The 24,977-nt window shown below is 36.3% G+C and overlaps 1 protein-coding gene across 5 annotated transcripts in view; it reads left to right on the forward strand.

The window, feature by feature from the left end:
• Positions 1-24,977, forward strand: part of PPA2 (inorganic pyrophosphatase 2) — a 105,916-nt gene that overhangs the window by 12,631 nt on the left and 68,308 nt on the right. For 2 of the 5 annotated variants that reach the window (XM_055296849.2, XM_063611131.1), the window contains exons 2-6: positions 4,973-5,037; positions 8,065-8,109; positions 12,261-12,314; positions 14,804-14,923; positions 23,615-23,701. The exons of 1 other annotated variant lie outside the window; for it this stretch is intronic. In XM_055296849.2, the coding sequence (XP_055152824.1) occupies positions 4,973-5,037; positions 8,065-8,109; positions 12,261-12,314; positions 14,804-14,923; positions 23,615-23,701 (371 nt within the window). The remainder of the gene's footprint in view (positions 1-4,972; positions 5,038-8,064; positions 8,110-12,260; positions 12,315-14,803; positions 14,924-23,614; positions 23,702-24,977) is intronic. 2 more of the 5 variants (XM_055296850.2, XM_055296851.2) reach the window with 2 other exon arrangements.

Genomic DNA, 24,977 nt, shown 5'->3' on the forward strand with positions numbered 1-24,977 from the left:
CTCACTAACTGCCATTAAGTTTTCTTCCCTAAGGGCTAAATAGAAACCAGCCCTTTCGAAAGACTCCACAGATGATGATACCGACCAAAAGTCTGACTGCTGCCCCTCCCTTTTGTGGTTTCCACAAAACAACTGACCAGCATTCCCTCCTGATAAGAGTGGTTCTGGCAAATCTATGCAGAACGTGCAGTGAGGATTTTCATGTTTTCCACTTCACCTTTTGACATCAGAGAGCTGAAAACTCCACCCTCAGATCATGCTAACACCACTGTTTGTTTTTTTTTTTGTTTTGTTTTTTTTTTTTTTTTTGAGACAGAGTCTCGCTCTGTCAGCCCGCCCGCCTTGGCCTCCCAAAGTGCTGGAATTACAAGCGTGAGCCACCGCGCCCGGCCAACACCACTGTTTTTTGAACATGGGTCCCGTGGAGAAACATGAAGCTCAATTGAGCATGCTTGCAGGTTGCAGCCCTTTATGAGAAATAAAGCTCTGCTTTCCAAATTTATGAACCCATCATTCTTCAGTTGCCACTTTTATGAAGCTGAGTAACTAGAAGTCAGGCTTTTGGCCTTTCTACTTGTTGCTCCTGTGCAAATTTATAGATATATTGCCCATTAAAACATTATCATTATCTGAGATCTAAGGCCATATTTGTTTTCTAGAAATAGTTATATTTTTATTCTTTTTCTTTATTATTACATTTTTATTTATTAATACTATTTCATGAAATAGCTGCTAGTAGGTATGGTTATGTTAAGTCAGTAAATACAGACCATTCACTCATTTGTAATCTTTTTACCTTCCAAATGACAATTAGAAAACTATATATATATATGATGTTACATCTTAGTAAGTATTGGGCTTGTCCACAGTTAGCAAGAGCATTGGATCTTTAGGGAAATTTAACACCAAATCAGTGTCCTAGACTTATTTACTCTTAATTACAAAGACAGCCTAGCTTTTCTGTCAAGTTTCTTTTACCCCCATGATAACAAACTTCCCTTGTTTGTGTAACTTCCTGGATTCTTAGAGCTGAAATTATTGTTCATTTCTATCACAATGATAGGTCCCAAATGAACAATTGAAGTAATCTGTTAAAGGATTGTATTTTTTTCTTTTCAGAATTCTACTTTTTTTACTTTAGTGATTTGAAGAGAGGACAATCACAGATTGATGATTGCTCTTGGAATAAGAGCTTCCATTTATACATCATAGTTGTCCCTCTGTATTTGAAGGGGATTGGTTCTAGAACCCCCATGGATACCAAAATTTGCAGATGTTCCAGTCTCTGATGTAAAATGGCGTAGTATTTACATATGACCTATGCACTCCTCCTATTTTTTTTTCCTTATGGATGGGGGAGGGTGGAAAGAAACCAAGAGAAAGGAACCCTCTTGTCTACTTTTAATCCTCTTTGGATTACTTACAATATCTGATGCCTTGTAATGCTATGTAAATAGTTGTTATACTGTATTGTTTTATCTGTATTATGTTTATTGCTGTATTTTTATTTTTTAAAAATTCGCAGAATATTTTTGATCTGCGATTGTTTGAATCTGCAGATGCAAAGGGCTTACTGTGTATGTCTTCTTAACCTCCTCCTAGTTGTCTTTCAGCTCCATGTTTACTTATTTTTAAAATTACATACAGTAAAATTTACTTTTTTTGTGGACACTTCTGAGTTTTGACAGAACATAGATTTGTGTAAACAGCATCACAAAGTACAGAACAGGTCTGTCCCTCCCCAAAACATTTTTTGTGGACCCCTTTAGAGTCAACCCTACTCTCTTACCATCAGCCCCTGGCAACCAACCAATGATCTGCACTTTATCCTATAGTTTTGCCTTTTCCAGAATGTTATGTAAATGAAATTGAGTCGAGCTTCTTTCACTTGATATAATGTATTTAGATGCATCCATTTTATTGTGTGTATCAATAGTGCATTCCTTTTTATTGTGGAATAATTAATAAACCATTGATTAAAAGACCACTATATGAGTGTAACATAGTTTTTCTCCATTTACCCGTTGTACATTTGCATTGTTTATACAGTTTTTGGTGATTCCGAATAAAGCTGCTATAAACATTTAGAGATTTTTGGGTGAACATGTTTTTATTTCTCAGTTAAATACTTAGTGGGATTTCTGGGTCACATGCTAATTGTATGTTTAACTTTACAAGAAACAGCCAAACTGTTTTCCAGAGCAAGTGCACCATTTTCAGTTCCCATCACCATATTTTATTTTAATCGAAAACATGTAAATATGGCCCACTTTAGTATCTATTACTTTTAGAAAAGTAAATAATCATGTAAAAATTGGTAATTTTGTTTTTTGTGTTCTTGTGTTACTCATAGATAACTTTGAAAATCAGGCAGAGAATTTGAAATCTGATGTAATATATGAAAGAGAAGTTTTTTTTTTAAGTGCGTCCCTTTAACTGATGAAAAGAGCTTTATAGACCATAGCCAAAGTTTTATGTACTTGCCATTTGTGTGCCCTTTCTCATTTTTATCTCTACCTTGTGCACACATCCTTCAGGAATTACCTTGTTGCTAAGGTGGGGAAATAAAAATTATGTTAACAGTTTAAAGGGAAAAATAAAATAGTAATAGAGACATTTACCTAACAGATATTTCCTCAGCAATCATATATTGGATGCCTATTAAGTGCTAGGTACTTTTCCAGATGCTAGAGATCCAGTAGAAAGCATAACAGAACAAACAAAAATGAACAACTACAAAAACTCCAGAACTTAATTCTAGTGATAAGTGCTAATGTAAAGCACAAAGCATGGTAGGGGGAAATAAAATATTGGTGGGAATTAACAACCTCATTGTTAAGTTATATGCCTTTTTTTTTTTTTTTTTTTTTTTTTTTTGAGACAGAGCCTCACTCTGTCGCCAGGCTGGGGTGCAGTGTTGCCATCTCGGTTCACTGCAACCTCCGCCTCCTGGGTTGAAGCGATTCTCCTGCCTCAGCTTCCTGAGTAGCTGAGATTACAGGCATGCACCACCATGCCCAGCTAATTTTTGTATTTTTAGTACAGACAGGGTTTCGCCATGTTGGTCAGGCTGGTCTGAAACTTCTGACCTCAGGTGATCCTCCTGCCTCAGCCTCCCAAAGTGCTGGGATTAGCGTGAGCCACCGTACCCGGCCACGCCTCTGTTTTTATTGGGCAGAATCCAAGGCTTATTTGTTGTTGTTGTTGTTTAATAAACTTCATTTTGGAATAATTTTAGATTGGGTTAAGCTGCAAAGTTAGTACAGGATTCCAGCATACCCCACACCCCAGTTTTTCCCTAATATTATCATCTTAACATCATTTACCATTGCCATTGTACATTTTTCAAAACTAAGAAACTAACATTGGCACATGCCCTTAACTAAACTCCAGATTTTATTTAGATTTCACTAGTTTTTCCACTAATGTCATTTTTCTGTTTCAGGATCTAGTTCAGCATACCAGACTGCATTTAGTCATCATATTTCCTTACTGTCTAACAATCTGTTACAGTTTCTCAATCTTGGATTTGTTTCTTCTCTCTCATTTATTTTATCATTTGTTTGTATTAGTGTGGATTCATGTATATTTGTTTTATATTTTGTTGCTCAAATTGTTCCAGCTTTGGCCTTTGGGTACTCTTTCAGATTGGTTCACATTTTCCTTTACCATACCTCCAGTCTTTTGATTTTTGAGCACTTGGTTGCCTTCTGACCCTACAAGATGCTCCAGGCCCATCTTGGGTATTCTTTGCTCCAGCATTAGAATCAAGCCTTTCTCCAAGGAGGCCTAGTTCCTTTCATTGGAGAATGGCATTTTGAAACCAAAATCTGGGCCAGGTGCGGTGGCTCACACCTGTAATCCCTATACTTTGGGAGGCCCAAAGTAGGTGGATTGCTTGAGCTCAGGAGTTCGAGATAAGCCTGGGGAACATAGCAAGACCCTGTCTGTACAAAAAACTTTAAACTTAGCTGGGTGTGGTGGTGCATGCCTGTAGTCCCAGCTACTCTGGAGGCTTGAGGTGAGAGGCTGGCTTGAGACCAGGAGATGGAGGCTGCAGTGAGCCATGATCATGCCACTGCATTCCAGACCCTGTCTCAAAAAAAAAAGAAGAAAGAAACCAGGATGTAGTTGCTAGTGTGCTCATTGCTATTGGGATTTAGCCAGTCTTTGTTTTATTTTGTTAAATATTCTTGAAATCTAAATTTGAAAATTATGCCAAACAGGTAGCAGGTCAGAAGTAAAACAGCCTGCTTTAGGAAATTACAAAGTGAAAATTTTGTAGGGCTCTATTAAGCTTAGCTTTTGGAAACAGATGTATTCCAGTAAAAGTGCATTGTATTTATTTAAAAGGCATCGTGTTTATTTAAATAATACATACTTTTGAAAGTATTGAAAATACACATTTTAGTATACAACTTTTAAGGTAAGATAGTTTCTGTTATTGAAGTTTGTTTTTGTTCTAATCTTACCTTAGTATTAGCATCCTTACCACATTGAATGGAAACAATATTTCTTTTCTTTTAATTGAATAGGAACTTTGGACTTTTTTCCTATGGATAGTAGGTGGAAATTGGGAATACTATTGTTATATTTCCCCAAGGGAAATTGACATCAGTTTTAATAGAATTCACTTAGTAGTGAGTCTCTTTTTCAAAAGTGATGGTTTTTTTTAAATATATATTTTGGGTTTTAGTCTATTGTAGATATTTTCTGTTTTGGATATTTTAAGCCACAGGGATAAGTAAATTATTTCAGCAACCCAAATATGGTTTAGCTGGTATATATTTGTTCTCGGTCCTTAGATTGTGGCAAGTTTTAAAAGTTGAATTAACTTTAAGTTGGGAGTTAAAGTTAGCTTTGAAAAAAATGGGTAAGTTTAAAAGTGGATAAGGATATTTATTATTGCTGTATAGAACAATGTGTCTGTTGCTTTAATTCTGTTTTGTTTTGTTTGTTTGTTTCTTTGCAGAGAATGTCACTGGTCACTACATTTCCCCCTTTCATGATATTCCTCTGAAGGTGAACTCTAAAGAGGTATTGTTTTGACTTGTTTTGGGAATGAAAACGTGTACTGCCAGTATCACCATAAGATGCTTTTTGGAAGCACCTTGAAAGGAAAAAGTGTTGTTGGAAGTCAGGAGGACAAACAGGAGTTACTATAACAGGGTCATAAGCCTCCTATATGAATTAAAATTTGTATGAGAATAGGATTCTTCCATGAGGAATTGGAAGAAAGGGGTGTTACTGGTACATAAAACTTAGAATTCGGTAGGAAATAAAGATTTAAGGGTAGTAATTTAGGAAATTAACAAGAAGTTTATTTACAATAATCAGCTAACGTTTGTGGATTGTTTTTTATTTGCTAGCCACTATGTGAACATAATGTTATTTAATTGTTATGAGTTGCTATTGTTCTTTCCAAGGACACTGAGGCTCAAGGCATTTTTATTGACTTGTCTAAGATCTGGTAAGTGCCAGAGCTAGTTTTGGAATTAGCATTTCTGACCACAAAGCTCATGCTCTTTAACCACTCTATGAAACAGGTGCTAGAGAAATAAAGCAGGGGTAAAAATGATGGTGTTCGAATAGCTGTTCTCTTAGAACTGAAAATCACTTGACAGTTGTCAGGGTGTGAAAGATGCCAGGAGAACTGATGCTATCAAATCAAAATCATTGATTTGGGGCCTCAAAATCATTGGGGTATTTTGAGATCTCTCCTGATTAGTTAGTTGGTAAGGTGGCATATTTGGTAGTATTCATGATCATCATTAAGTTTTAAGTTATTAAAATCCAAGTAGTGAATTACCAAATTTTTTAAGGGGGTACAACTATTAAGTAAATAACCAGGACCACATTCCAGGTTGAAATTATATGGAAATTAATGGGGTTGGGTGTTCTAGGATATGGGGTGGTCAGTATAGGGGCAGAGGCCAGTGAAGAAGTGAGGAGGCTCCTTCAGATGCAAGGGTTGTTTGACCGTGGTGTTACCTCAGAGGCTGAATGTTATGCATCATAGTGAGGTTATGGGATGTGAAGTAGGATTTGTGTTGCTTCCCAGCTCTTCAGAATAAGGAACTGGCAGTAGAATAAATCAGTAATTTATCAAGTGCTTGTGGTGCTTAGCCAGCACTGTGTTCCTTGCTTGACACGGATTATCTCAATCCTTCTGGCCCTACATTTATTACCCTTATTTTGTTAACGAGGCTAAGTACCTTGTCCATCATCACAAATCTTGTGTGTTTTGGAGGTGGGATTGAATTTAGGTGCTCTGACTCCAGAGTTTGTACTCCTCACTTCTCTTGTGTAATGCCTCCAGCTCATTACTTTTAAGTGTGCAGCTCCAGGACAATAGAAGGAAACCAGAGGCAAAAGGAACTCTATGTTACTGTGTGTGTCCGTGCGAGTGTGTGAGAGTGTGTGTGTATATGTGTTCCCGTGTTTTGTTTTGGCCACTGAACTTTCAAACCTAAATATCTCATGTCTCCCAACACCTTTCTTTGCTTTTGGCCAAAAGTGCATGCATTCACTTATTCATTAATTTATTCATTCAATCAATAGTCATTGAATGCTTATTATGAGCCAGGCACTGTTCTACGCACTGTGGGTGTCGTAGTGAATAAGATAGGTATAGTTTCCACTCAGTTGGAGGAGTCAACCATAAAACAAGTCAGTCAGATAATGTTAAGTGCTATAAAAATACAACAGGGAAATGAAAGATAAAATGTGACTGGTGGGTAGTGTTGTCAGGGGTATGCTATAGCAAAATCTGTATACCTCATTATAACAACAATAATAATAAAGCTGTACTTTTGAGAATCGTGTAGTAGATAGAGGTGGAGGTGGAAAAGAGAGTACGCTAGAAACATGTCAGAATAACATTTTGTCTAAGGAGGATGGGTTTTGGGAAATATGAAATTTGGTATTAGGCAAAATTGATGACAGGGCCGGCAAATACAACAGGATATGCCAGTGAATTCTGGAGATACGGAAATGGGTACGCACGGTGGTTGTATAAATAGGTTTCCCTAGATCTCAGCCAGTAATGATTAAAGCTCTTGCTTTGTACTTTGGGATGTGGTATATTAAGAATAAAAATAATGGCTGGGTGCGGTGGCTCTTGGCTGTAATCCCAGCACTTTTGGAGGCCAAGGTGGGCGGATCACGAGGTCAGGAGATTGAGACCATCCTGGCTAACATGGTGAAACCCTGTCTCTACTAAAAATTAAAAAAAAAAATTAGCCAGGTATAGTGGCGGGCGCCTGTAGTCCCAGCTACTTGGGAGGCTGAGGCAGGAGAATAGTGTGAACCCAGGAGGCGGAGCTTGCAGTGAGCCAAGATTGCACCACTGCACTCCACCAGCCTGGGTGACAGAGCGAGACTCTGTCTCAAAAACAACAACAACAGCAAAAACAAAAATAATGTTTCAGAGCAGATTTGGAATAATGATTTTCTGTTTGTTTTGTTTTCTTCATTAGCAGTCATTTTGTTGTATAAACGTTACATATGCTGGTTGAGCATTTGTGAATGGCATAATTTTTCTTCCCAGCCCACCACGAAGTCAGTTTTACTTTAAAAGTGCTTGGTTTAATGGGAAAAGAAAAAAGAAAAAAAGTGCTTGGTGGAGGCGTAGTAATCACACCTTGGTAGAATTCACAGGCAGGAGGTGCAGCTGGGTACTTTCATGGCTTGTTAGTCATGCTCCCTGGAGCTTCATTTCAATAATGAAATGACTGTTTTAAGCGTAATCACTGGAAACTACCAGTCTTTTCTTAAAGACTGAACAGAGCCTTTGCTTATTTTATAAAAACTGAGAAAATATACTTGAAAGAGATTTAGCTTTTCTGATCATTTATTTTATGAAACACTTCAATGCTCTATTCTGGGGATACAAATGCTCAGGGGAAAACAGAGTGGGCATTTGGTAGGTTCTCTGTTGACTCAGATTTCTGAACAGTCTTTGTGTAGAATGTCTATACAATAGTCATATTTTTATTCCTATGCAGTGCCACCATATACTTTCATGAAATATTGCAGTCATAAACACCGTCTTTTCTTTTATAGGAAAATGGCATTCCTACGAAGAAAGCACGAAATGATGAATATGAGGTATATCCAAAGGTTTTTATTTTTGTGAATCACTTTTATATTGTCTGTTAAATACCTTGATGACAGTTTGCATTTGTAAAATAATTCTAAGGTTTTTACCCCTGCAAGACTTTCATGTGCATTCTGATGTTTTTCTTTAAGGCAGCTAGAGTAGCTATTGCCATTTAACTTCTTTTATTGTGGTAAAATATTCATAACATAAGGTGTACCATTTTAACTTTTTTAAAGTACAATTTAGCGGCATTAAGTTCTTTCACATTGTTGTGGAATCCTCATCACCATCCATCTCCAGAACTTTTTCATCATCCCAAGCTGAAACTCTACACATTGAAAAACTCCTCATTTCCTCCCTCCCCCGAGGCCCTGGGAACCACTATTCTACTTTCTGTCTTATGAATTTGACTGTTGTAGGTATTTCATTTCCACTTCATTTTACAACGGGAAAACCTGAGAGAATTAGCACAGGAACCCAGATTTTGGTAGTAAGTAAATTATTATGGTAGATGGTCTAAAGTAAATGTACTTCATTATAAATGAAATATTTCACTTTAAATTATAAGAGAGAAGATGGTTTGAGAGGCTGTTTTAGAACCCAGGAACAATAATCTTTTGGGAGTAGAGGAGAGGAAAAACACTTATACCAACTATATGCTAAAATGAATATATTCTAAATATATGTATTCTAAATATATCTATATAAATATATGTGGCTGTCAAACCTTTAATAGTTCTTGACTTAGGACCAGAACATTTGATTGATGTCTGTCATTCCATCTCCTGCTACAAGTGTCCTTTTATCCCTCTGATTCTGATGCCAGGCAGCTTTTCCTGCTGCCTTCCTGTCTTCTTTTACCTTTCCAGCTTCATTTCCATTTATGCTCTACCCCAACTGAAACTTACAGCTCCAGCATTTGAATCTACTTCCAAACATACCTGTGGGGGCCTTTAAATTCCTACAACCTTTGCCTGCTATCTATCTTCTATTTTTCTAGACTGGTGTGGTTCTTGAACCATCTACACTGGAACCACTTAGAGTGCTTGTTAAAAATTCAGATTCCGTGCCCCATCTCCTATTTACTAAGTCAGATTCTCTGCTTGGTAGGGCCTGGTTAATCTAGGTATTTCACAAGTGTTCTAGGTGCATCCTAAACATGAAGTTTAAGAGCCACTGCCCTAGATGTTGAGTGAACAAGGGTTTCTAGATCCCAGGGACTTAGTGTATTAACCTGAAACAGTTATTTCAGGTTAATGAAATACATTAGTGGGAAAAACATATTCTGAGCCCAGACATTCAAATTAAAATTTAATTCTTAGAACACAGTTTTTATGTTAGAGACTATCTGATTTGGGTTTATTTGAAATTTTCAAGATTAGAGAGGAAAGAAGAGTGATTTATTCCTGTCTTTTCCCCATGTATATAAAATGTACTGACTGCTTTTTCATACATCTTACTAGTTTTTCTATTTTGACTTCTGCAACAAAAATACAAGGAAAAAAGTAGAGAGAAAGAAAAGGACTGAAGGAGTAGTTCACAGTCCTTGCCACAAACACAGCTTTCTGATTTGACTTATGCTCCTTTTATCTTTTTTATTTTCAAATAAAATTTGGCAGACCATTGTTGGTTTATAATTAACATGAATCTTAGGAAAATCAGGCTAGCATTGGCTTTAAAAAATTAATTACAGGATAAATGCATTTTAGCTGGAGAGAAGAAAGGCAGGTTGGAAATAAGCTCTTAGTGATTAGGAGCAAATGAAGAGGGAGAATGTGGTTTGCAGGCTTAAAATTCAAACCTCATTTATTGTTCATTTGGCCTAATTCAAGTATCTGTGAGTGGTTTTGGTAGGTGTCATTGTGTAAGATGATTGTCACCAGCTTGGTCTTCTTGGTCACCTCTGAGTATTCATCTGCAAGCATTTGTTCTCCTATAGCCAAGCTTTCATGGATGAATAAATTATGTGAACATCTGCCATTTACTTTGGTTTTTCTTTTTAACAGCTACTTCAGACATATTTAAACAGGTGCAGGGGTACCTCATGAAAGAGCATAGAAAATGAAACATAACAGCAGGACTGTATGTAAGGTCGCTAAGATAGGTATGAGACATACTTCTAAGGAGCAGTTATTGAGAATTTATTCTCAGCTTTGTTGTTTATCTCATTATGGGCTTGCAGCTTTGCCATTTGTAACCTTTAGTCTTATAGAGAAAAACTTAATATAAATCATCATTACTTTTATGGCTCAATATATATCTACATTTAATTGTGTAAATAGCATTCTTTGAAATAACAGCATTCCACATTACACTAGAAAACCTCCATGATACTGTTCAGCAATGCTTTAGTCCAGCTTTGGCTGCATGTTAAAATTGCTTGGAGAGCCTATAGAAATAAGCAGTGCCCTGGCTCCACCCAGAGCAATTTAATTCAGATAGATGAGAGACGGGGCTCTGGGAAACTTTTTTTTTTTTTTTTTTAATTGGTTGAAGCTGGTGAGGTGGTATTGATGTGTGGCATGATCGAAAATAAGTATGTTAAATCACTTCTCAAATGATTTGGGATGAAGAACTAGTTTTTTGGCTGGTTTATTTCTAATTGGTTGTAAACGGATACTTTAAAAAAATGCAATCAACATGAATCGTTAGAAAAGTGTTGGCAGGGTGCGGTGGCTCACGCCTGTAATCCCAGCACTTTGGGAGGCCAAGGCAGGCGGATCACGAGGTCAGGAGATCGAGACCATCCTGGCTAACACAGTGAAACCCCGTCTCTACTAAAAATACAAAAAATTAGCCGGGCGTGGTAGCGGGTGCCTGTAGTCCCGGCTACTCCGGAGGCTGAGGCAGGAGAATGGCGTGAACCCGGGAGGCGGAGCTTGCAGCGAGCCGAGATCGCGCTACTGCTCTCCAGCCTGGGCAACAAAGTGAGACTCTGTCTCAAAAAGAAAAAAAAAAAAAAAAAGAGTTCCAGACCAGCCTGGCCAGCATAGTGAAACCCTGTCTCTACTAAGAATACAAAAATTAGCGGGCGTGCTGGCGGGCACCTGTAATCCCAGCTACTCGGGAGGCTGAGGCAGGAGAATTGCTTGAACCCGGGAGGTGGAGGTTGCAGTGAGCCGAGATCGTGCTGCTGCACTCCAGCCTGGGTGACAGAGGAACACGTCATCTTGGGAGAAAAAAAAGGAAAGTGTAATTCAGGTTCCAATTTTTTATTATTAGATTCAACAGATAGAGAAATTTCTCTTTTAAATTGCTACAAATGTTTGTAAATGAGCCAGTAACAATCAGTTTGCAGACTGGCCCTGGTCCTTGGCTACGCTTGGAGTACAGTGTTTTAAACCATCGTTGTTTCCCTGATAAATTGTTAGTTACTGATGTCAAAATGTATGCAAATCAACTTTAACCTTAAGACTTTCTCTTTGTAAGGCAAACTGTAGGGAATTATTTTTACTCATCATTGACCTAGGGTCTCCTTTGGTTTATGCACTCTACAAAGTTCAGAAATTAAAAAAAAAAAGTGAAGCCATAGTCAGTGTGTAACTTTAGGGAGTCTGAACTCACTAGATATGCAAGCTAAGTCTAGAATATTTAGTGTAGCTCTTTGTGAACTCTGTTTAATAGCTGTACTTATGTCCTTAATTTTATACTGTGATTATAACTTGGATTTAATTATTGTTTTATCATTTTAAAATATATTTTACTGCATAATTTTCCGTATATTGTCATTGATCTTCGTAACAATCTTGTGTGGTGAGTGGGACAGAGATTATCACACTTACTTTACAGATTGGAAAAGTGAGACTGAATTCTTACATGAGGGACTGCTTCTCTCACTTCTATTTTAGTTGGAAAATAAAAATTGAAACACATTTCTTGACTCCATTCTAGTTTGTCACTACACATCAAAGATATTCTCAGACTTGTAACCTCTGACACTGTGTATAAGTGCTCAAGTGACATGGTGGCCTAAATTCGGCTATGTTTTAGACAACTCTAATTTCTAGAAAAAATTTAAGGCATAGGTAGATGTATGATGGAGACTCTAAACATTTTTTTTTGTGGGGGAAAAACATCTAAAGCATTCTTATAAGGGAGGTAACAGAAAAAATAAAAGGTAAAATTGTTAATGTTCTCTCTGTTTTGTTTTTAACTGCAGAATCTGTTTAATATGATTGTAGAAATACCTCGGTGGACAAATGCTAAAATGGAGGTACTGATATACTTTATTAATATAAAACCGAAATGATTATAATGATATAAAACTTTGTTGCAAGTTGTTTGGCATAATATTTTGAATTTGGGATAGTTGAGAAAAATACTCAAAGCTAAGTATATACTTTGTGGTTTTATAGAGAATTTTTTTTTCAATTTTGCCTCTCAGTTTGTTATATACATATTGGTTTTCTTTTTTTCTCCTTTGAAAATGGCAAATGCTTTTAAAGGTTATTCAAGTAGATTCTGAGATATATTTTGTTCATAGATGGCACTGAAACTTTTATTTGGGGCTGATGGCAATTTTAATTTCTTAGGACTCAATTCTCCTTTAGATTTTATTCTACCAGAAAATAAATCATTTCCTGGTTAACTCAATTTATGACTATCACAGAGCATCTGCTATTTTTCTGGTTAGTTTTTTTTTTTTAAATTTTTTCTGGGAAATGAACCTGTAAGAACTTCCCTTTTGCTTTTCAGAATTTTCTTCTTTCTTCAGTTAGCTATAGAAGCTTATATGTAAGCTTCCTTATAGTTCTAAGTGAAATTTAATTTATGTAACTTTGTTTAGTTATATAAACCTTCTATAACTTTGGGTGTGATAGCAAATATTATTTTAAGTATTTAAATTAGGCATTATTATGTAGGTGTATATTTTTCAGAATTTATATTTGGAAGAGAATTGTCAGTACTATCACCAGGTCCTGGCGTATTTTTTGTTAACACTTTACTAGGAAAAGGTAAAGATATTAGATTATTCTTTTGGTGTTGTTTCATGTATAATGTTTCATCATTCTTGTTACTCTACCTCAGTTAGGTGTAGGATCCAAGGGTCTGTGAGAATCTACCTAACTTTAGCAGTGTTTCTTCATTCAACATGGCTTATTTTTTTGTTTCCTATATACATAGGTTTTAAAGATAGCAATGTGAATATACTTGATAGAAAACTAACTTTGAGGCCGAGTGCAGTGGCTCACACCTGTAATCCCAGCCCTTTGGGAAGCTGAGGCGGGCAGATCACTTGAGGCCGGGAGTTTGAGACCAGCCTGGCCAACATGGCAAAACCCCATCTCTACTAAACATACAAAAATTAGCTGGGCACAAATTTTTGCATGGTGGTGCATGTCTGTAATCCCAGCTCCTCAGGAGACTGAGGCATGAGATTTGCTTGAACCCAGGTGGCAGAGGTTGCAGTGAGCTGAGATCGCACCACTGCACTACAGCCTGGGTGACAGAATGAAACTCTGTTTCAAAAAAAAAAAGAAAACTAACTTTGAAATAAAATCAGTTGGTGAGAATCTCTTTTTTGGTGATTTTTTGACTTTATTGTATATTGACAATTTTTAATCGTATATATTTATAGGGTACAAAAGACATTATGACATGAATACAGTATGGGATAACTAAATCAAGCTAAATAATATATCTGTCACATAAAATACTTATCATTTTTTGTGGTGAGAACATCCTGAAATTTACTCAGCAATTTTGAAATGTACATTAACTATATTCATCAAGTTGTGTTGTTGTCTCAACAACAAAAAATCTTATTCTTCCTGTCTGAGATTTTGTATCCTTTGACTATCATTTCCCTATTCCCCCTACCCTTACCCTCTGTAACCATAATTCTACTCTCTGCTTTTATGAGTTCAATTTTTTAGATTCCACATATAGGTGAGAACCTGAGATATTTGTCTTTCTGGGCCTGGCTTATTTCACTTGCCATAATGTTCTCCAGTTTCATCCATTTTGCCACAAATGACAGAATATTCTACTTTTTTTAAGGCCAAGTGCTATTTTGTTATGTATATATACCACATTTTCTTTATCCATTCATGTGTTGATGGACGCTCAGGTTGATTATATATTATTTCCAATGTTTTTTGATGGAGTCTCTAGAGTTGTCTATATATAAGATCATATCATCAGCAAACATGACAGTTTCACTTCTTTCTTTCCTACTTTGGATGCCTTTTATTGTTTTCTCTTGCCTAACTGCTCTGGCTAGGACGTCCAATACTATGTTGAATAAAAGTGGCAAAAGTGGGCATCGTTTTCTTTTTCCAAATCTTAGAGGAAAGGCTTTCAGCATTTCACTATTGAATATATGGTAGGAATCTTTGAGTTAGCTTTATTATCATAATATTGATGGTAATAAAGCCTGAGATTAGTAACAAAAGGCAAGTTGATTAAACTTTATCCTCTTGCCATCTCAATCATTTTATTATTTGTATTAGAAATAATGGAGTACATAAATAATAGAGTGACTAAATATATAATCTGGTGTTTCCTTTCCAAACAGTTTTTCTCATATAGTGCTATAAATTAGTAATAAGAGCTGGCTTAATTTCTTTTAAAGCACCTTTGATCATTAAGTTGGAATATGAATGTTTAGTCTGAAAATAGCAGAGTTTTAAAAGTACTATTTGGACATAGAATTAATTATTTCTTATCCTGTCCCTTTTTTTCCTTCTGTGATTTGTTTAGATTGCCACCAAGGAGCCAATGAATCCCATTAAGCAATATGTAAAGGATGGAAGGCTACGCTTTGTGGCGAATATCTTCCCTTACAAGGGTTATATATGGAATTACGGTACCCTCCCTCAGGTAACATTTTTGTTACAATGGTAAAACGTTCCTGTCTTCTGAAAAAATTGCCTTATAAATCCTGTGAACTACTTGAATTTAAATTGGTTCTGAGGACATGTCATTTGGAGAGGTTTGTAAATTTGGAATTTATTAATGTGGATGGAGTTTTAGTATATCAATAAATTTTTGTTTTAAACCATATATATGTCTGTACGCAAGTTCTTGGAGTCAGGCATATGGAATGTTCACATTTGACATTTTGAATACATTTTTTTTTCTGGTCTTGGCTATTAAGTGTCAGTGAAAAACTTTTAAGCGAGGCTTTATCTACAGTCATTCCTTTGAACATGACAAGTTATGCTTTTATACACATTCATATATGATAGCATGAATTTTACATTTTAAACTTTAACAGATGAATGTGTTGAATTATTAACTTTTTTCCTGGAACTCATTGTAAATTGAATTGCACAACTTATATTATTTGCTGTTATGAGTTAATAATTTTTAAGTAGAAAGCAGAGAAAACAAGAGCTAAATAATGATAAGGTAGCATTCCTGTTGGAGAATAACAACTATTTGCTTTTCTTCCTTTCTTTACCTCTTTTGGTTTTCTCCACCTCTTTTGGTTTTCTCCCATGTTTCCTCATTCCCAGGAAGAGGTAACTCTTCCAGATTATTTAGTGAGTAAAACTCAGAATATGCTGAATCAAAATTCTAGGTTTTGGGGACACAGAGAACCATCTGCCTTTATGTTTATAAAAACCATAGACCATCTGTCTGGAAATTTAATTTTTATATTTTTATTTATTTTAATATTTTGCATGAAATTTCAAGATGGTATTGGGGAAATATCTGAGAAGAGAGGTCTTGTTTTATCCAACATGAAAAAGCAACTGCCTGTGTAGAATAAACATTCACAGGAAAATTTTAAAAAAATTGTTTTCTAAAGAGTCAGGCTGTCTCTGATTCAGTTAGACCACCCAAATGGATACATTCTTGGTTAAAATGGGCACTTCTAAAGTGATGTGCTAAGAATGAGAATGCCTGTGGAAACCATGAAAGCAGGTTTTCTAACTCTCCAGGTACCTAAATAGATACGCTGTTTGACCCAACAGCAAAAGGCTGAAAAAGTTCTATAAAGCTTAGGGGGTGCAGCCTGTAGGAAATGTGTGGATGAGGGTAATGCTGAAGAAGCCAATGAATTAGAGACAGACAAAAACAGAGAAGTAAGTAGAGGAGCTAGAGAATAAACTAAAGTGCATGTATTTATTTCTTTAAACATTTATTAAGGATTTATGTGCTAGGCAGGATATTAGGTGTTGGGTATATAAAGACAGATGAGATACAGATGTAATATCAAGGCCTCATAATAAGTGACTGGAAAATGTGGGTTTGGGAGTGAGATTGTCACTTTCTAGTAATGTGACCTTGGGAAAGATACTTTTCCTCATTTTCTTCATCTGTAAAATGGAGAACATAAAATATCTACTGATCTTTGTGTTGAGATTAAATGAGTTACTGCATTTGAATAGTGTGTAACATGTAGTAATCAATTATTGTTATAATTAAGACTGGTACTTTTATTATCATATGGTTCTTTCCCTAAAGTTATTTATAGTCTGATTGGGCAATCAACAACTAAACTGCTGGTTATGATGTGGTATAACAGGCACTACTAATTCATCTACTAATTTAAAATTATGAAAAAAATAAAAAAGCAAACCTATTGACAGGAAGGAGAGAAGGGGAGGAATGGAGGTAAAAACAAAAGAAGCTTCTGTAGTTTTCTATTTAAAGTCCTGCCAAATTTCTGTGCTCCTCTGGATGTGTTTGGATTTCAAGATGTTCTGCAGTGGTATTAACCTGGCAGGTACGGTAGTTCTTCTACTAATAAAACAGAATTAGACTGTGGTAGTCCCTTAATTCATTATTCACCCTGCATTCACCATTGCCTACCTAAGTTTCATACTTCATCCAACATCCAAATTGATATTTTTAAAACACAAATTTGCAGAGGCTTTTCTTGTACAAGAACGCTTTAATGGTCTCCTGTTGCTTAAAAGATAAAATACAAAATTCTTAACATTGCTACTCAACCCTGCATGATCTAGCCTCCGCTTCTCTATCTTCATTTTGCAGCATTCCTCCTTTCTCACGTCTATCCACCACCAAGTCTTCTTCAGTGTTTCTAACTTACCTCATTGTGTCCTCACCAGGCCTTCACCAAACTGTTTATTCATTCAATACATATTTATTAAAGGCCTATATATTTGCAAGGTGTTCTTGTAAGTACTGCAGGTAAAGCAGTGATAAAAAGTGACAAATATTTCTCTGGAGCTTTTATTTTAGTCAGATAAACAGACAGTAAACAAAATAAACCCCAAGTAAAATGTCAGGTGGTGGTATGTCAAAGAAAAGTACGTCAAAGAAAAGTATGTCGAAGTATGTATGTCAAAGAAAAGTATGTCAAAGAAAAGTTAAGCAGGGAATGGGGCTAGGGGATGTTAGGATTGTTACAATTTAGACAGGGAGACAATCTCAGTGAGAAGGTGTTATTTGAGTAAAGAGCTAAAGGAAGTGAGGGAACAGGTAGTGTGGACATCTAGAAGAAGAACAGTCCAACAAGAAACAGCAAGTATAAAGGTCCTGAGGTGGAAATAGGCCTAGCATGTGTGAGTATCAAAAAGGAAGCCAGTGTGGCTAGAATGGAAGTGAAAGAGGAAATAGACCTGCATTCTCTCTGCCATTTTCAACTAGAGATCTGTACTACTTTTTTAAACCTGACTGATCTTGGAGAGAGAGAGAGAGAGAGAAAGAGAGAGAGAGAGTGTGTGTGTGTGTGTGTGTGTGTGTGTGTGTGTGTATGAATACATCATAAATTGCATATAAGTTATTTATCAAAGAAAATAACTAAATCGAATGATGTTTTTAAGAATGGTGAAATCATGCCAGTTGCTTATGGGATAGCTTATGGGATAGCTATACTTCATTTTTTTTTTTTTTTCTGCTTGATTGTTGATGTTCAGACATGACCCTGTTAAAATGAAAGCCAGCCCCGGTCCCGTTTACCTTTTTAATCTCATGTCCAACTCCCCTTCTGCCTTCTGCTTCTTCGCTTCCACACTGGCACTGTGGTGCTCAAAGCACACTCATGTCTCAAGCCCTCACCTTCACTGTGTCCTATCCCTGGAACACTCCTTTCCAGGTATGCACATGGCTTCCTTAAATTGCCCTTAAGTCATCTTCTTCATAGTGTCTGCCAACCATCCTTTAAAACTTTTTTTTTTTATTATTATACTTTAGGTTTTAGGGTACATGTGCACAATGTGCAGGTTTGTTACATATGTATACATGTGCCACGTTGATTTCCTGCACCCATTAACTCGTCATTTAGCATTAGGTATATCTCCTAATGCTGTCCCTCCCCCCTCCCCCAACCCCACAACAGTCCCCAGAGTGTGATGTTCCCCTTCCTGTGTCCATGAGTTCTCATTGTTCAATTCCCACCTATGAGTGAGAACATGCGGTGTTTGGTTTTTTGTCCTTGCGATAGTTTACTGAGAATAATGTTTTCCAGTTTCATCCATGTCCTTTAAAACTTTTAACCCTACTCCCATTCCCCCTCTCATACTTTATTTCCCTTTTCTATAACACCTACCAAATTGTAACCTGCTGTATAATTTACTTATTATGTTTATTGTTAATTTCTCCCAGCTAGAATGCAGACTTCATGAGGGCAGGAATTCTGTCTCTTTTGTTCACTGATACATTCTGACTACCCAGCTTAGTGCCTGCCATGGAGTAGGTGATCAATAACTGTGAAATGAATAAATTAATGCATTGTGTATGTGTGTCACATTTGTTTCATAGGCGTGTGTGGCTACTTTTGCTGTTCTATGATTCGTCTTGTAACAGCAAGAAACTTGTTCAGAGCAGTTACCGAGCCAACTGTGTGTTTAGAAGAACATTTAAGCAGCAGAATACTGTTTAAGTAGTAGTCTATCCACTTAGCTTGTGATTCATCAGTATGCCATCATTATTCACACCTTCAGCTATCTAGACCGTTAGCCTGAATAGCATCTCCCACACTCCTAATAATGCCTTCCTCAAAGTTTGAGCTTCCCTGGGCAAAAATTCATCTTTATCTTCCCACCAGTTTATTCATATTGCCCACATATAATGGGTTATTTCAGTGTTACATCTCATTGAGTGAATATTTAGAATACCTGTCTGGAAAATATTAAAAGACTAGATTCAGTTTAAATTCAAAATTTCTTCAGTCTTAATGTAGTATTGATATGTTTATTTTGTGCTTAATTATAAATTTGGTTCATTGACCTCCCCAATCAAATATATAGTACTACTTACTAGCTTTATAACCTGAGACAAGTGACTAAATCTCTCTAGGCCTGTTTGTTTATCTGGATGAACATACTACCTACCCCACAAGGTTATTGTGAGTATTGAATGAGTTGATCAGAGGTGTTTAGCCCCATAGTGAGTTCTTAATAATATTAACTCAATGATGATGATTGCTACTGATGTTAGCTACTAGTAGTAAAAACACTGGTAGAGGCTTTTGCTCCAAATTGAAGCTGGGAAAGCATAGGTAATGGCTCATCCCTATAATTCCAGTTCTTTGGGAGGCCAAGACAAGAGGATCAGTTGAGGCCAGGAGTTTAAGGTTGCAGTGAGCTATGGTCACAGCACTGTTCTTCAGCCTGGATGGCAGAGTGAAACCCTCTCTTAAAAAAAAAAAAAAAGGCGAAGGTAGTGGGAAAGTCAAAGGTCTTCCTTCGACTTGTGATAGGAATGCTGGTTAATCCAGAAGATATTCTTAAGAACCACCTGTATATATATATGGCTTTGTATGATTCAGGGATTTTTTAAGAGACCTAAGGACCAGAGTGTGGTGATTAGAAATGTATTGGCCAGTACTTATAGAATGTAAGGTAATAATCACAAACACGTGCATGGAAATGAGAAGGATTTGTTTTAGGGTATAACAATAATATGTGTATTTTGATTTATTCATTTTTATAGCTTTATAATCATTTTTTCTATAATACTGTTTTCCTGTTGATAGGTTGTTTGTAGCTTTCTTGGGTCCATGCTAAAGTTTTCCTGTATAGATAGTATATATACTTACATACCTGTTAGTCAAATTTTGAGTTGTATAACTATTTTATAGATAGTATATATACTTATATACCTGTTAGTCAAATTATGAGTTGTATAACTATTTACTAAGTATTTCCAGATTGTTTATAAAAGAAGTTGTGACAATTTGTACTCCTGCCAGCAGTATATAGGGCTCCAGTACCCTACATCCTAATATTTTAGATTATAAGATTTTTAGGTTTTTGAAATAGTATCTTATTGTGATTTTTACTAGTATTTCTCTGATCAGACTAGGTAATTTTTCTTAATTTATAAGTCATTCATGTTTCCCCTTCTTTTAATTACCTGTTCATATCTTCAGCCCATTTTAGTTGGGTTGCCCTTTTTCTTATTTAGTTGCCAAAACTATTTCTAAAGTCTGGAAGCTAATCTTTTGTCATTTTTGTGAAACCAGTATTAAGATTTTGAACTTCTGCTTCTTGATATTTCTTCTCCAATGTTTGTTCTTTTCTCGTTATTTGTCTGTTAATAGTTACACACATAAGACTCCATAAGAGGGCATACCCAAAGCTTAAATTTGTCAAGATTTCCTTTCCTGTTGAAGTTATACTGTATTTTCAAGTTAAATTAGAGGTGATTTAGTGTGTATCTCTTTTTGTAGTAAAAACTAAGGCCTGTGGATGCAGAGTATTAAAGGTTGGAAATAAAGAGAACCAGTCTGGTATTTTTGCTGGTAAGGAAAATCATGAAGAATTGGCCCTAAACATAACAAGATTGTAGAGTTTAAGAATTTTCCACTTGGGTACTTAATTTCTCAACATATGGAACCATATTGCTAGGTAATGTTGAAATCGGAGTTCTGAGGACCAACCAACCAACAGAAATATTCACCACAACCAAGTTAATGTCAAGACAGTCTTTGTCTCTGTGTGAGGAAGGACTTAAAAAAAATTAATGCTCATCAAAATTGTCATAAGTAGGTCATAAGTATGTGGGCTTCCTGTTCACTGGTAGCATTCATGCAGATTGTAAATGAGCACTAACAATCCCCAGCATTTTAGGGCTAGGATGTGTCTAAAGATCCTCTTATTGGCCGGTGCAGTGGCTCACGCCTGTAATCCCAGCACTGTGGGAGGCCGAGGCAGGTGGATCACGAGGTCAGGAAACCGAGACCATCCTGGCTGACACAGTGAAACCCCGTCTATACTAAAAATACAAAAACATTAGCCAGGCGCCTGTAGTTCCAGCCACTTGGGAGGCTGAGGCAGGAGAATCGCTTGAACCTAGGAGGCGGAGCTTGCAGTGAGCCGAGATCATGCCACTGCACTCCAGCCTGGGAGACAGAGGGAGACTCTGTCTGAAAAAAAAAAAAAAAAATAGATCCTCTTTTTAAGCCTTTCTTAATAGCTTAAGAAACAGATCTGGATGGTTTAGTCAGATAGTTTGTGGTAGAATCTAGATGTTTTCCTTTAGGCCAGTGGGACTTCTAGCTTGTCACATTTGTTCTCTTGGGAGTGGGAGTAGGGGTAAGCAAAATTATGAGGTGGGATTTCTACATTAGCAAGGAGGAACCTCTCAGATATTTTCTGATTCTGCAGTAGGTTGTTTGATTCTGATTATACCTGGGTGTCCCATCCTGGTTTCCCCAGCACGTTAAGATTACCTTTATTGGCCGGGCGCGGTGGCTCACGCTTGTAATCCCAGCACTTTGGGAGGCCGAGGCGGGCGGATCACGAGGTCAGGAGATCGAGACCACGGTGAAACCCCGTCTCTACTAAAAAACACACAAAAAAATTAGCCGGGCGTGGTGGCGGGCGCCTGTAGTCCCAGCTACTCGGAGAGGCTGAGGCAGGAGAATGGCGTGAACCCGGGAGGCGGAGCTAGCAGTGAGCCGAGATTGCGCCACTGCACTCCAGCCCGGGTGACAGAGCAAGACTCCGTCGCAAAAAAAAAAAAAAAAAAAAAAAAAAAAAAAAAAAAAAAAAGATTACCTTTATTGCATTTGTCACAAATGCCATACCATTTATTAACATGACACTCTCCACGGTATTGACTGTTTCCTATACATCTCTGTTACTGGCCCAAAGTAGGTACTCAATAAATATTTTACTATATGAATGAATGCCTGTTAATAGAAAAAAAGAAGCAGTAACGGGAAGACTGGGAAAGAACAGAACCTCTATAGGAAAGTTACTTAGGTCTCAGAGTAAGAGAAGGTATTTGAAAGAAGAAAACCGTGAAGTAGATGGAGTTATATTTGAAAATAAATGCCATTCAATTGTTATCATAATTTGCACATAAAAAATAATGATTAGTAGCATGAGTTCTAATACAATCTTTACCATATAGAAACCATGAGTTTGTGCAAGTTTAAACTCTGTTTCAATTTACTTATCTATAAAATGGAATTCGTTATGGTACATTATTCATGCGGTATGTATGTATATATGTATATGTTGTGTGTGTATGTATTGGCTAGAAAGTGTTTGTCACCTATGACCAGTATGTAAGATTAACAATTGTGGTTATTCTTACATTTTCTTAGTAGTATTAGTATTTGGGGCAGTGAAATGTTGGACTTCATTTATTGATTTTTTTTTTTAAGATAAAGTTAGGCCAGGTTATTTCTGAATAAACTAATTAGTGCTAGATAGAAAGAAAATATTGGAATTTCTCTAATGCTTAGCTGTAAATAAGTTTATTTGTGATTATCTAGATAAAATTAAAGGAAATAAGCTTAGATAACCTGAAATCTTAGATAATAATGACAATCTGATTCTTGGGATGACAGTCTCTATATCCCTCTTAGTTTGAATTCAAAGCAAATAATTTTAGGGAACTTCTACAGTTCCATTTAGAATCAGGCAATTCTGAGGCTTTTTGGGAGAGGTAGTGCCTAAGAGATCTTGAATCTTACTAGCAAATTTCTTTTACGGTCTTCATTTATAAAAATTCCTATGTGTATATTTTGTAACCAACAGGGTATAATCTTGCCAGTAAACTAAAGAATTGATGTCTTTTCATGTTTTTATCAAGGTCCTTGAGTTTTGACAGGTAGAGGATTTTTTAATGGAATGAATAAGACAAAATAGGTTTTTATTTTCTTTAGTGGTGTTGTGTCCTTTCATTTCTAAAGGGAAAACTGGGTTCCTTTTAGTAATTTAGATCCGTGTGCTGTTACCATGTCAAAGGAAGCAGTGAATGACGGAAGCCACAGTTGAGGCAGTCAGCGGAAACACAGAAACAAGGGCACAGACAGTGGGAACATCCACTGAAACTCTAAAAGTGAATGTGAATTTATTCCCTGACTGAACTTGGAAGATGAGTATGTCTGGATATACCATCCACTTGCAGATGCAATTTTACCAACAATTGAGAGACAGAGGGAGGAAATACTATAAATCTGTTTTAAATATTATGATCCTTAGGGACATACTGGCCTGTTGGCCTTGGGCCTATGTAATTTCTGATAATGTTTTCTTTGGATTATTGTTATCTATAAACCTTTGTGATTATGTGGAAAGATTAAAGTACATTATAGTATTAACTTACATTTCTGCTTTTTTTTTTAAAAAAAAATTTTAGACTTGGGAAGATCCCCATGAAAAAGATAAGAGCACGAACTGCTTTGGAGATAATGATCCTATTGATGTTTGCGAAATAGGCTCAAAGGTTTGTTTTATAGACTGTATTAATTCTAACATGAGTTTTGGTTTATTCATGCCATAAAATTTCATTTTAGCCTCTAGTTCTTCAGCTCTTCAGAGTTCAAGCCTATTGATTTCTCTGTTATCAGTCCCTCCTTTTATCTTCACTTTCTTGTCTTAAACCAGGGGTTGGTAAATTGTAGCCCTGTAACAAGTCAAAGCCAGCCTAACACCTGTTTTTATAAATAATGCAGGTATGCCCATTCATGTACATACTGTCTGTGACTGCTTTTACACTGTGACGGTAGAGTTTAGGACTTGTGGCAGAGATTATATAGTCTACAAAGCCTTTTATTATTATTTTATTATTTTATATCTACCATCTGACCCTTTATGGAAAAATTTGCCAAGTCCTGTCTTTACCTTCCTTGCCTATTATTTAGATAAAAACTTCAATTCTCCTGAAAGTCATCTGATACTTTTTTATTTTTTGTGTGCCTGCTTCCAGGTTGCCACATCCTACTGAATAAAAACAAAATCCACAATTGCAGAGATTGATGCTACCCATCAATTCTTCTATATGTCTTTGGTCAGTTCTTTCTTCTATTTTCTACTACGTTTATTGTTACTATTTCTTGTTCTCTGCAGACATTCATCTCTTCTCCCTTTTTTCTCACTCCTAGAAGAACATCTTACCTTTAATTGTATAGAGCTCAGAAACCAGCACATAAAAACTCTTGATGTGGTTTAAATTTGTGTCTCTCTGATGATTAGTGATGTAGAGCATTTTTCATGTGTTTCTTGGCCACTTGTATTTCTTTTTTTGAGAAATGTCAGTTCATGGCCTTTGCCCACTTTTTAATGTTTTTCTTGTTGAGTTGTTTGAGTTGTCTTAGTCCTTTGTTGGAGGCATAATTTGCAGATTTTTTTCTCCCATTCTGTAGGCTGTTTATTTTGTTGATTATTTCTTTTGCTATGTAGAAGCTTTTTAGTTTAATTAAGTCCCATTTGTCTATTTTTGTTTTCATTGCATTTGCTTTTGGGGTCTTCATCATAAATTCTTTGCCTAGGCGATATCCAGAGAGTTTCTCCTAGATTTTCTTTGGGAATTTTTATAGTTTCAGATCTTAACATTTAGGTCTTTAATCCATCTTGAGTTAATTTTTGTATGTGCTGAGAGATAGGGGTCCAGTTTCATTCTTCAGCCTATGGCTAGCCAGTTTTCCCAGTACCATTTATTGAATAGAGTCTCCTTTCCCCATTATTTTTTTGTTATTTGTTGAAGATCAGTTGGTTATAGG

Source organism: Symphalangus syndactylus, chromosome 10, assembly GCF_028878055.3.
Source record: "Symphalangus syndactylus isolate Jambi chromosome 10, NHGRI_mSymSyn1-v2.1_pri, whole genome shotgun sequence".
Classification (NCBI taxonomy): Eukaryota; Metazoa; Chordata; class Mammalia; order Primates; family Hylobatidae; genus Symphalangus; species Symphalangus syndactylus.